Source organism: Siphateles boraxobius, unplaced genomic scaffold, assembly GCF_051911475.1.
Source record: "Siphateles boraxobius isolate OS27281-9 unplaced genomic scaffold, OSU_SipBor_1 17, whole genome shotgun sequence".
Taxonomy (NCBI): Eukaryota; Metazoa; Chordata; class Actinopteri; order Cypriniformes; family Leuciscidae; genus Siphateles; species Siphateles boraxobius.
The window spans coordinates 8264405-8277246 of NW_027508777.1; the positions used below are offsets into that span (position 1 = coordinate 8264405).

Genomic DNA, 12842 nt, shown 5'->3' on the forward strand with positions numbered 1-12842 from the left:
CAGTGCTGCCCGCTTACTGGTGTTCCACAATACGTGTATTTACTGTAAACCCTCTTCCTGTTTGTTCATACATATTAAAGTGTGAAGAGTTGAAATTACTATCTGTGGTATTCAACAGCACTTACAAGCACACAAACTACAGCTGAATGCAGTCCAAATCTGATTTCTGCTCATTTGCTACAAAATGTATTTACACATTTTACACAAAATGTAAGTCCACTTCTATCTCTTTTAAACTGAAAGAGAAAGTTTTAGGATTTTGAAAATTTAAAAACACGGTATAGCATAAAGGAACAGTATGGTGTGTGTCTAATATATATATATATATATATATATATATATATATATATATATGATGTGTGTATATATAGAAGCGCAAGAACATTAAAACATTCAAAGGCATTCTGAAATTTGTTCATTTATCAATTAAACTTTGCACTTAAATTGTAATGCCAATAGTATCATTTTTACTGAAAATGTTCCAATTTAAACAAAAAGTCTCAGACATCTGGACCTCACTGTATATACAGAGATTAATATAGGTCAGATGATCTGGAATAAACTATGGTCATACAGCCTGTATGGTACATAGGATATACACAATATGTGTAGCATATGTAACAGTATGTGTGATTGCTGTAAGTGTAGAACTTAATTTCGTTTTTTAAAGGTTTTATTGGATGTATTTCAGCATACATCAGCATATTTCAGCTGTGCTGTACCTTGCTCAGAGTCAGTGGAGATGGTGGAGCCCATGCTGTCAGTGCGAATGCGCTCTAAGCCCTGTACAGAGAGCTGCTCCAGACGCCGTTTGAGGTAGCGATGTTCTCTTTGCAGTTGCTCCTTCATGTTTAGAGCCTTCCTGTCCTGTTCCTCCAGCTTCTGCAGAGCATATGTTTCCACTGATCAAACCACAGAGCACAGAAACACCACACTGCATGACCTGTATCTACCAGTCGGCTTAAGCATGCACAGTGCAAGAAATCCACAATTTGTGTGAGCTAAAAAGGGAAACAATCACATGGACAGATTGGTGCATGACCAGGGACGTGCAAAGGAATTATGAGGGGCAGTTGCTCTGACCTGAAAAAAGGGCTTCCCCTACATTCAGTTGTGCTTCTTGCTCGTATTCAGTTCTGATGGTAGGCTACGGGCAACTACGCATGATTTGTAGTATGATTGCGTAAAGGGAACAGCAATTCCGGTAGGGAACAGAATCGACTGCTAAACCCAGGGCCGATCCTGAACTCCCCCTGGGGCCCTAAGCAAAAGGGGCCCTCTACCTGACCTGTGACGCCGTGAGCTATGTAAACCATTTGCCATTGCCACACAATCACACCTGACACTTCAGTGCTCCCAATACAACCCTCCCTCCTTTAAACAAAACAGTCAAAGAATAAGTACAACAATATAGAACAGAATGAGGTTCAAACAAACAATATTTATTGAATAGAGTATTTTCTATGGAATGTTAACATAACAAGTGAATATTAACATAAACATAAATAAGAAGAAAATAATAAATTATAACCCTGAGCTTTGGCTTTTGGGATTAACTTTGGTTCTATCTACAGCCTGGGTATTTTCGGCATCAGTATGATTTTTTTTATTTATTATTATGCATGTTGAAGCAATTCTTGATTTATGGTTATTATTTACTGAGGGATGTGCATCCATATTGACCAGTATGTCCAGCTAATCAACATTTTAAATTCAATATAGCCTATAAATCAATAGTCAATCAATGTCAAATTGTCAATACATTGCTTTCTATCTTGCATAATTAGTGCAGTTGTTTAGAGTTTTTAACTACACTGAGACTAGATAATCAGTTTCTTGTTTTATAAATGTGACTTTGATTGGGAGTGCCATCATTCACGTGCATGTATTGTACAGTATGTCTGGTCTCCACATATTTCTGCTTGAAAAATGCGAGTTTCATTTCGTGCACGCGCATATGAACGCACGATAACACACGCGACGCGGTTATGTTTTCCGAGCTGCAGTAAACAAACACCGTTGCACTTTGTCGTTTATCAAAAACAAACGTAATAATTGTTTTTATTTTACTCTCACTTTTGTCAGGCACAAAGTGATGCAAGAGATGCACTGCCTGCCCAGCTAGGTTAGCAAGACCGAAAAACATCAAACTTTGCTGACATCAAACTTAGAGAGGAGAGAACACACGTTTACCTGATTGTTGTTCCCGCAATTCACTCTCATGGGTTTTTTCTTCTTCCTCTTTTCGTGACCAGAAGGATAGTTTCGCTTCATTTTGTCATGGATGTTGTACACATTAATTGACACGCTATGACACGAGATGGAGGCGGGGCCTTAAGTAATTTGTGGGGTCTTACGCACCGGTCGCGTGCAGCGCTGCAGCCACGTAAACAGTTTGCCCTTACCTTACTGACTTTCACGTTCGGTGCACGAATGGAAGTGAATGAGGCTCTGCGAATAAAAAAAATAAAAAATAAAAAATGTATCTAGGCCTATGTGAAATTCTGCAGCCATTGTACGATTTTTTTTTTTTCTCGGAAGGGCAACTTGAGTCGAGAAGGGCATATGGGCAGTTGCCCGGGCAACCTGAGCAACCCCCCTGTGCACGTCCCTGTGCATGACTATGGTGCATGACAGGAAACCAGACAGGGTGAGCTGAAATACTGTGTAACAAACAGGAAAGAAACAAAAGGGCCAACAGAGACATGGTACCAGGTTGCCTTAGTCTCTGTTTCACAGTGACAGTTTGATGAACACATTTCATTTCACTGACGCTAAATGCCCTTTTTCATTAGGCAAATTTAAATGAGTTAGTGATATACAAGAGTGTCCATAATAAATAAAAGATAAAAATGTAGTTCTTCGAAAAGTTCAATTTGCAAGAAAATTTCAATTGACTCTACAAATGTGGTCATGTGGTTTAAACATCAAAGCAATAAGTAATAACGGCTTAAGTACACATAGAAAACATGTACTTGTACACAACCTTATAATTATTTTAAGTTTAAAAAAATTTATTCATTCACAAATATATAAATTTTTCCCTATATGTATGCATGATACATCAGTCTTAGCCTTGTGTATTTTGTTTTGTTTTGTTTTTTCCATTTTTTATTGTCAACCTATTCTGTTTTTTGTTTGGTCAAGTTTTGGTTGACTAAAAGTCTGGGAATTTTAGTCTAGTTTTTTTAGTCAATGAAAACTTGTCATATTTTAGTCATGGTTAAATGATAATTACAATTATTTTGTTCAAAATTACAATATTGTTTCCTGATCATGATTTCAAGCGCAAATCAAGACAATGTCAAATCCATACACATGGTTTATTTTGCTCAATTACTCACCTAGTTTCCTGATTTAAAATGTGTTCATATAAATTAACACACTCTCTACATTATGAAAACTGGAAAAAGTCAAAAATTTCTCTCAAGCTAAAACAATTCATTTCAATTCAAATTATGTCAAAGTTTTTCTATTAAAACAACAAAAAACTTTTTGTACTGTCACACTGATACGGTTACACGATATTAGATTTTTGCCAATATCCGATATGCCGATATTTCTTAAACAATTTTTAGTGATAGCCAATACGAACAAAAATATATATATTTTCTTTGTATGGACATAACACCTCTCTCGTGTGTAGGAATTATAAATTAATTATTTTTAATTTTAGTTAGGCTACGTTCACAAAGCAAGCCTTAGTGCTCAATTCTGATTTATTGCTCAAATCTGTTTTTGTTGTTGTTTGGCTGATCACGTTATTTTTTAAAGTGGCCAATATCAGATTCGAGTCTAAACAGCTCGCGATCCTAAACTGACACACATACACAAAAGAAAAATAACAAAAATGGCACGCAGCACAGAATTATACAGAAGAAAACAGAGGTTACTGAAATCGACATTTACAAGTTCATTTATACAGTGATGTGCTGCGGAAGCCAGCGAATATAAGAGGACACAAATGAGGATGAGATGTTTTTCTCATACAGTTTTTCCTAAAGTTTTGCTTGTATAGCGCTGTCACCATAATACATGAGTATAACAGCCCTTCACTGACTAACTTCACTGCAGTATACCTACTATATTCACGAAGTGACTAAAGAATTAACGGTATGTACAATCTTTGAATTGACTCCCATCAGCGCTGAATTTTGATGAATGTTGATCTAGACTCTGGAGTGACTTAAAAGTTGCATGAATTCCGATATGATATGACTGTTTAAACTGAGGTCTCATTGCAAAACATCAAACCTGCGTCTGATTTAGAATCATAGGCTATATGAAAGTGGCCCAAATCAGAATCGAAAATATCAAATTCCATGTTTGAGCTGTTCACACTGTTATGAAAAAAAAAATATCATATTTCAGCTAATGACTTATGAATAAAAAAATCGGATTTGGGCCACTTTTGCCTGCAGTCTGAAAATAGCCTTAATATTAATCTTTTTTTTTAATTCAGGTTCTGAGGACTCCTTATCAAAAGGTTACTTGATAATGCTAAATAAATATTAATAAATTAATTTTTTTAGTACTTTATTTTAGAGTACATTGAAAGCTTTGAAAATAACAAAACAATAAAACAAATATTTTTCAGACAGATACAGTTGTAACCTAAATATTTCATTTGTGGATTTAACATTTGTAGATGGTCTACAGCAATGGAGTCATCAACACATGAAGCGCGGGTGGCGTGACTTCAGTTGAAGGATGCCGCCTTTAGCCTCAGATAAAAATTCTACAATTCTTTTAGAGCTCCGTGGATTCAATCTATTTTCATCATCTGTTTAAAAAAAATATATTACAGATTAATAAATTTACAAGTATCATTTATTTATCATATAGGCTACAGATTCTGACCATTAAATCAAATCAGACTTGTGATTGTATGACATCAATTACTTCTTGCTTTATTGAGAAACAGAAGTGACTATATCTTGTTTGTGTATTTTACGTTTCATTTAGCCTAACAAGTAGATCTACAGCTCCCCCCTAAATAAATGAAACTGCCGCAGGCACTAGGACCCGGGGAGGCTGCTGGTGCAGACAGTGTTGCCAGATTGGGCGGATTTCCACCAGGTAAAACACCAGACATGAAAAATACCCATTCAAGAGAAATGTTCTGATTGGGGGATCTGGCAACCCAAAATATCATTCTTTTAGTTAGGCTTTTTCTTTCTTGATGATATCAAAAAAGTTGTATCACCCTGACATTTTTTACTTTATACCACCCAAAAATATCAATATGAATCTTAATGCAGAAATTGCCTCACATAATGATGCAATGATTCACATGAGAACTGTCAGATGCATAAATATTTAAAGGGTTAGTTCACCCAAAAAATGGAAGCTCCAAGCCCGTAAGACCTCCGTTCATCTTCAGAACACAGTTTAAGATATTTTAGATTTAGTCCAAGAGCTTTCTGTCCCTCCATTGAAAATGTATGAACGGTATACTGTCCTTGTCGAGAAAGAAAATAAAGACATCATCAAAGTAGTCCATGTGACATCAGTGGGTTAGTTAGAATGTTTTGAAGCATCGGAAATACATTTTGGTCCAAAAATAACCAAAACTACGACTTTATTCAGCATTGTATTGTCTTCCGGTTCTGTTGGGGATCCGCGTTCAGTGACGCTGCTGACGTAAGACGCTGCTGACGTGTGTCTGGTGCGCCCGAGCTTCGTTTACAGTCTGAGAGAAACGCACGCTGGAAACAAAACAATCTTCACAAACATGTCTAAGGAGTTCCACACAGAGGAAGACTTGCATTTTTTTGCCCAGCCTTATTTATTTGAACCCGAATACACGGACGCACCAGATACACGTCAGCAGCGTCTTACGTCATCAGCGTCACTGCGGACTCGTGAACGCGGATCCCCAACAGAACCGGAAGACAATACAATGCTGAATAAAGTCGTAGTTTTGGTTATTTTTGGACCAAAATGTATTTCCGATGCTTCAAAACATTCTTACTAACCCACTGATGTCACATGGACTACTTTGATGATGTCTATTTCCTTTCTCGACAAGGACAGTATACCGTTCATACATTTTCAATGGAGGGAAAGAAAGCTCTCGGACTAAATCTAAAATATCTTAAACTGTGTTCTGAAGATGAACGGAGGTCTTACGGGCTTGGAGCGACATGAGGGTGAGTCATTAATGACATCATTTTCATTTTTGGGTGAACTAACCCTTTAAATGACAAAAAAAGACTATGACTTTAAGAATAATGTTAAGCTGAGGTTTATTACCATCTCTACCGCATTAGGAACTGTGGATTATCTGAGTTGCAACATGGAGAGTGACATAAACTTCCTTTAGCAAGTTCCTGATTAACGTCCCCTCTGACTGTAACTGATTTAAGCTGCTCTAACCTCTTTACTGCTGTGTAAACAAAAATATTGTCAGAAAGATACTGATATGTTTGTACCTTGATGTGCATTTTGGCGCGTTTGAGTAGGCTCAGTGTGGTGTGACGGGTGCTGTCAGGACCCAAAGGCACAAGCTGTTTCAACTGCTCCAGGTACAATCGCAGTTTGGCACGTCTGCAACAAATAAAGAACAGGTTGAATAGGATTATTAGCCTGAGATAAATTAAGACTGAATCAGGATGCTGATGTTCAATATAAAGGTCTACTCCCACCAAACATCAAATCAGAAAAGTGAAACTAAAGTTTTTGGAATAAATGAAAAGTAAATTCATGCCATATCAAGATAAGTGGACGAACAGTGAGAAGTCTTAGTGGTGTTGTAATCTTATATCAGCACTATCTATAAAGTCATTGGCGTTTTGCCTTTTTTGTTTGTTTGTTTGTTTGTTTCTTTTGATTTTTGCTCTATATGTGCAAAGGGGAAAAAAAACATATTAACTGTTCTCGTTCTTTACCCTTGATTTTGATGTTACTGGCATAATGTTGTTTTTTCCACTTAAATAAAATATAGCTGTAGAAGGAGTTGAGAGAGAGAGATCCACACACAATTTTACATCCAATGCTTAAATGCATAAAAAGTAGGTCTTCATCTGCAAAAAAGCATTAGCTTACAAATGTGTGATGTGAAAAGGAAGTGGATGGAAATGTATTTGGGTGGATAACATGACATGCAATTCTACCTGTCCATGATGTCATGTACTAATACAAATGGGTATTTGTTAAAAATATATAACCATGTTGTTCCTCTGACAAGATATTATTACAGCATATCATAGCTCTAGTTGGTGTATAAAGACCTCTACTTCAAATTTATCTAAACATCAAAATTGTCATATAGGCTGACCTTACTAATATGACAAAATATCTCAGCAAAGTATAAATAATTGATATATTTAAAGTTTAAGTAACAGAATTGGGTATTTTTAATGGACAGATAAGGTGTTGATGTCTGTGCATGATTTTAAAACAAGTTCTGGCCAAATACATTTTGTCCATAAAATGGGTGTCATATGGTGTGACACTGCCTTCTATATTTTGAACAGGGAATAATTTGGACATCATTATGATGAAGAGGTCCACAATCAACCAGCAAGTTGCAGTGTCATCTCTGGAGTGGTTTGGAATGTCAAGAGGTGAGTTCTGACTTTTTAATTTTGAATTAAAAAACTGAATTTGATATGCTCACTGGTGGTCAATCTTTTGTGTCTCATGGTATGACATTATTTACCTAAAAATTAAACATTTTGTTTTACTAATTTTACTAATTAATTCTTAGAAATCATTGCTGCCATGTGGCAATTTACATTCTAAGTATAAGCTAGATGTTTTTAGTTAACCAAGAGATTAGCTTAACTGAACAAAACGTCATATGGTGTGACACTGTATCATATGGTGTGACCGTTTTTCCAAGTCACTCTATATGATATATTTGTCACACAATATTACATACATCTATTTAATGATAAATAAATAAATATTCAAAACATATTGAATGAATTTAATGGTGAAAATTAATGGTAATTAATGGTAATTACCCATACAACTAATGCATTCCTTTTCGATGTTATACTTAATTTAACCATGTTTCACCATGTTTGCCATGCTTTGCATATTAAAAGATGCAATTTTGTGTCTGTGTCTGGCAGAAATGTCAAGTAAAGAGAGGACAAAAAAACACAGGACCATGCAAGGAGAGAGGAGGTCCTGAGGGAAAGGAGGAAAAAGTAAAGAGATCATGACAGTTCACACAGAACAGACACCTTCTATAGGGATTGGAATCTGATCTAAACCATTAACTGTCCATACTGAGTATCTCAACTGTTCATATCCAGATTTGTGTCAGATTTGATATCTGATTGGAGCAAAGATCATTAACAGTGAGGGTTGGTAATTGTTTTTCTTATCCAGCACCTATCACCAGTGGGGTTCCACAAGGGTCCATTTTGGGTCCTGTCTTGTTTTCATTATATACGCTTCCCTTGGGAATTATATATATATATATATATATATATATATATATAAAATATTTTTGTTTGTTTTTATTTTTTTATTATTGCTTTATGTACTTGGGATGTCCAGCTCTTTGGAGTTACTGTGTAGCCTGTAAAGTGTTCTATAAATAAATAAATAAATAAATAAATAAATACAATAGATTGTGACCATGTCGTCTTCTGTAATATCTGCATTGGTTTCTATCGGTATACACCAAAAACAACAACAGCAACGTGGCGGGGTTTGCAATAGAGATGTTTTTTGTCTTATATACAACTTGAAGGTGCTGTGTTTCCATTACCCTTTACCCTTCAAATTGAGCTAATTGAAAATACACCCAATGGAAACTATTTTGCAAAAACTCCTATTGCAAAAAATAACTATATTCGTAGCCTCATAAATTTCAGAAGGTCAAAAACACTTTTTCACACTGTCAGTCTAAATCTGATCACCTCAGTATTGTCTTAATTTACATTCCCTTCACCCCTCTTCCCAAATCTCTTCTCTCCACAAGTTGGAACGACCTGAAATTCCTCTAAAGATATATATGGTTTGATGTGAACAATTATACAACACTATACATATCTGATATCAATTGACTAATTGTAGATTGATAATATTTTTATTGTTTAACAATTATAATTGTTGTTACAACACACACTCTCTTCTAATTTTAAAATGTTCATGTTGAATGTTCTTGACGTGAGGTGGTTGATTTACTCACATTTCTGAGTTTCTGAGAGACATTCAGAATTGTGACAATAAAAATAATTTTTAGTAATAAATCATGAAAAAATTCAATGGAACACTAGAGAAACAGCATCAGCAAGCGTCACAAGCATTTTGATAGATTTTTAACGGGGTTTAACATAATTAATGTAAAATATTTGGAAAGGCTGAGGATTGATGTCTTACTTGGCATGATGATTTAGAAAAAATACAAATTCTAACAAATCCGCACAAAATGTTTTTAAATCTTAAGATAGTAATGACAAAGATTTATGGTTACTTAGAGAGAGTATATACCATTTTCATTTTATATAGGATTACTTTTATGTCACACCATATGACAATTGTAAGCACGAATGCAACAAATTGGTGAATAAATCCAATTTCTAATAAAAATCTAAATGTCCACATATATTTTTTGGAAATTCAAGAGTCAGTACAACAGAACTCAATATATGTTAAGCCTAATATTTGAATAATAAAAAAAGGCTCATTTGTCAACTACCCATTTCTGTGACTTTTCCTAACCCAACCTGAGAAACGTGATTAAGTGTACTTGACAATTGCACACCTAACCTCGCCATTCCTCTCCATTATCATTAAAGTTGGCTTATAACAAAGAGCTGATGATGCCTTGCAATGTTTTTCGAATAAAAAGCAAGTCCTCAACAAGTGAGTGTGTATGATAGCTAAAATGTAAAATGTTACAAAATAAAATGTATGTATACTTAAAGCAATACTATTTGCCCAACTTCTAATGGCCACATGTCTTATAATACTGTGATGGAAAAAATTATGAAAAGAGCTTTGAAATGATATACTAAATTTATGAACATTCTGTTTGCCTCTGGCCCAAGTTAATTTGCAGTTAGACTTGTTCTCAATCAGTTTTATTCAAGCAACTGGTATCACTCAAGCAGCTGCTAAAACTGGGACCAGTCTCTTTTGCAATCATGTGCACTTTGCAATTTGGTGCATTGATCAGAACAATCTCTCAACAGCACTTAAAGAAAGCCTGGGGAGTAAACTAAAAAACATACTGTAGTGTGCCTGCTAAAACAGAGGCTATTTGAAATAGGCCAGGAGTAACATTATGATGACTCCATGTCAATGATTACCATGAGCTAAACTAACAGGACACTGTATCTTGAGCTTCTCGTTCTATTCCTGCACTGTTTGTTTTTCACAGCAATAGTGCACATGTATAATTTCACTGAATAATGATGAGACCCTGCATGCAAATAAATGTACCTAACTGAAATATACAATAAGGTTTCAACTACTGAAAACCTGATCTCAGTGCAGTGATCTGATTTCTGGTTCAAACAGTACAAGTTAAGTCAGTTTTATTCGTATAGCACCTTTCACAATACATAATGTTCCAAAGCTGCTTTACAGAACATGGAGGTTCAAACCCCCAGTGAAGAAAGTGTAATTTGACTGTAGCAATGAAAAATGTGATGTTAGGTAAGGTAGTATAAGGAATAAATATTATTATATATTTGTAATTTTTAAAAAAATATTATTTACAATTATTGAATATTTTGTCACAACTTAATGTCATTGTGTGCAATCCAACAGTAAATTTGTAAAATAGACTCCATTTATGTTAAATATTAATATTTTTATTAGTATTGCTAAAACTGGGCATAAATGCTTTGCTTTTGGTGTATCTGTCTTTAGAACTTACAGTCGTGGCTTTTACAATGTTCCCTGAGCATTCACCACAAACAACCCTCCACCTTTCCTGTCTTTGACACTGTACACTGTAGCGTATTTCAGTGTTCATGACCTGTATTTCAGTGTTCACAGATCAGCCTTGTTTTTCTAACTGCCTCTCAGCCATGCGCATGATTACATGTGCCTGAAGATTTGTGGTCATTCAGGTCTTTGTTGAATGTCAAGTTAAATTTCTTCAAAACAATAACAAATTAATGCCCTTTTACATGACTGAAAATAGACAAATATAATGCAATTCCAAGTGCTGAACAACTGTACAAAGCAAACAGCTCAGAAAAGTTCCACCTGCAGAAGTGAAAATGACACAGGAATGCTGGGTGACACATGAAGTACAGGCACAGCATGAATTCCATTTCAAATGCCTACTACAGTAAAGTTGCAGGTTCAGGCTTCAGTGAACTGGATTACTGTGTCAACACAGATCTTTGCTGACCATTCCAACAGAGATTACTCCTTAAATGTAGGCTACTGACTAGTGAAGGGCCAGGATGTTCCACCATTCAACTATTTATTTTAAAAGATTAGTTTATTTAGATTTATTTGTACTTTTTGTTTTGACTTTTACATTTTTGGTGGCAATGCTGTGGTTCTCAACCAGAGGGCCAAGGTCACTCTTTAGAGCCTCAGGAAACTTCCAGAGAGGCCCCAATAAGACTTACAAATATTTAAAATGAGTTATTTAGTCAATTTTAATTTACATAATCATTTTAAAAAATGCACAAAAAAAATTTAAACCAGTGTTTTCGTAACAAGTTTTTTTATTTTATATTATTTTTTATAAATGCAAGGGAGTATTAGCCTACATGGCGCATTATCTCACACTATTTTACTTTTTTTTTTTCAATTACACTAAGGACCAGATTTACTAACAGCTTGCACCAGCGCAAACCCTCTTTTGTCAGGATTTACTTAATGGACAATTCCAGCCAAAAATGAACATAGGGCTAAATAACACATTGTGTACGAGTCGACCGTTCTCTGGAATGCGCCGTGCTATGTCCTGGCTGATAGTCACAGTTCAGCTGTGCCTCCGTGTTAGTGTGGGGCTATTTTGAGCCTTGTTAGTGGTATTAACTAGCGATTTTTATTTACATACACTAGCATTATAAGCTAATCTGTGGTTAAACTAAAACTAACGTTAAAACTGGCTACATTCGATTATCATGAAAACGCATCCCAGAGAACGGTCGACTCGGTACCCATGTGATATTTAGCCCTAGGCAGTGGTGTAGTCTAGTTTTTTGTAGTGAGTATACTGTCATATACAGCTAACCCCCACCTCTAACCCACCCAACCCACCCAACCCCCCCCCCCAATATATATGTCTCTGAGTGGACAAGTTTAAGTTATTCATTCAAGAGCTGTGAGTGCCTTTTGTTGTTTGATTCACATTAATGGCTCCATCGTCAGCAGGTTTATTAGACGCTGCCCCTTTAAGACCGAGTGCAGATCTAAAGGCTGATTTATACTTCTGCGTCGGACCTACGCCGGAGCCTCTACGCCGTAGACTACGCCTTGGTTTTAATTTATACTTCTGCGTCGTTGTCCGCGTTGACGCACGCAGAGGGAGCATGTGAACCCGAGGGAGCGGTTTGAGCAGACCAATCACAGCGCTTGCGTCCGCGTAGAATTGACGCGTTGTTAAATTTTTGGAGAGGTGCATATGGAAAGCCAAGAGGGCCAAAAACACGCGAATTTTTACGCGTATTTCACGTGTAAAATACGCGTAAAATACACGCAAAAATTCGCGTTGATTATGTCACGTGTATTTCATGTGTATTTTACACGTGAAATACGCGTTGATTATGTCACGCGTATTTCACGCGTATTTCACGTGCATTTCACGTGTATTTTACACGTAAAATACGCGTGAAATACGCGTTAAAAATCAGTATGAACGGGTCGGTGTCATTGGCTGCTGAAGACTTGGGTCTAACCATTTCTGT

At 35.9% G+C, this 12842-nt stretch overlaps 1 protein-coding gene across 1 annotated transcript in view; it reads right to left on the reverse strand.

The window, feature by feature from the left end:
* The window catches only part of mxd4 (MAX dimerization protein 4), a 42807-nt gene that overhangs the window by 1451 nt on the left and 28514 nt on the right, over window positions 1-12842 (reverse strand). Inside the window, exons 4-5 of the mRNA XM_077232393.1 lie at window positions 6435-6549; window positions 723-882 (exon numbers count right to left, since the gene is read on the reverse strand). Of these exons, the coding sequence (XP_077088508.1) occupies window positions 723-882; window positions 6435-6549 (275 nt within the window). The remainder of the gene's footprint in view (window positions 1-722; window positions 883-6434; window positions 6550-12842) is intronic.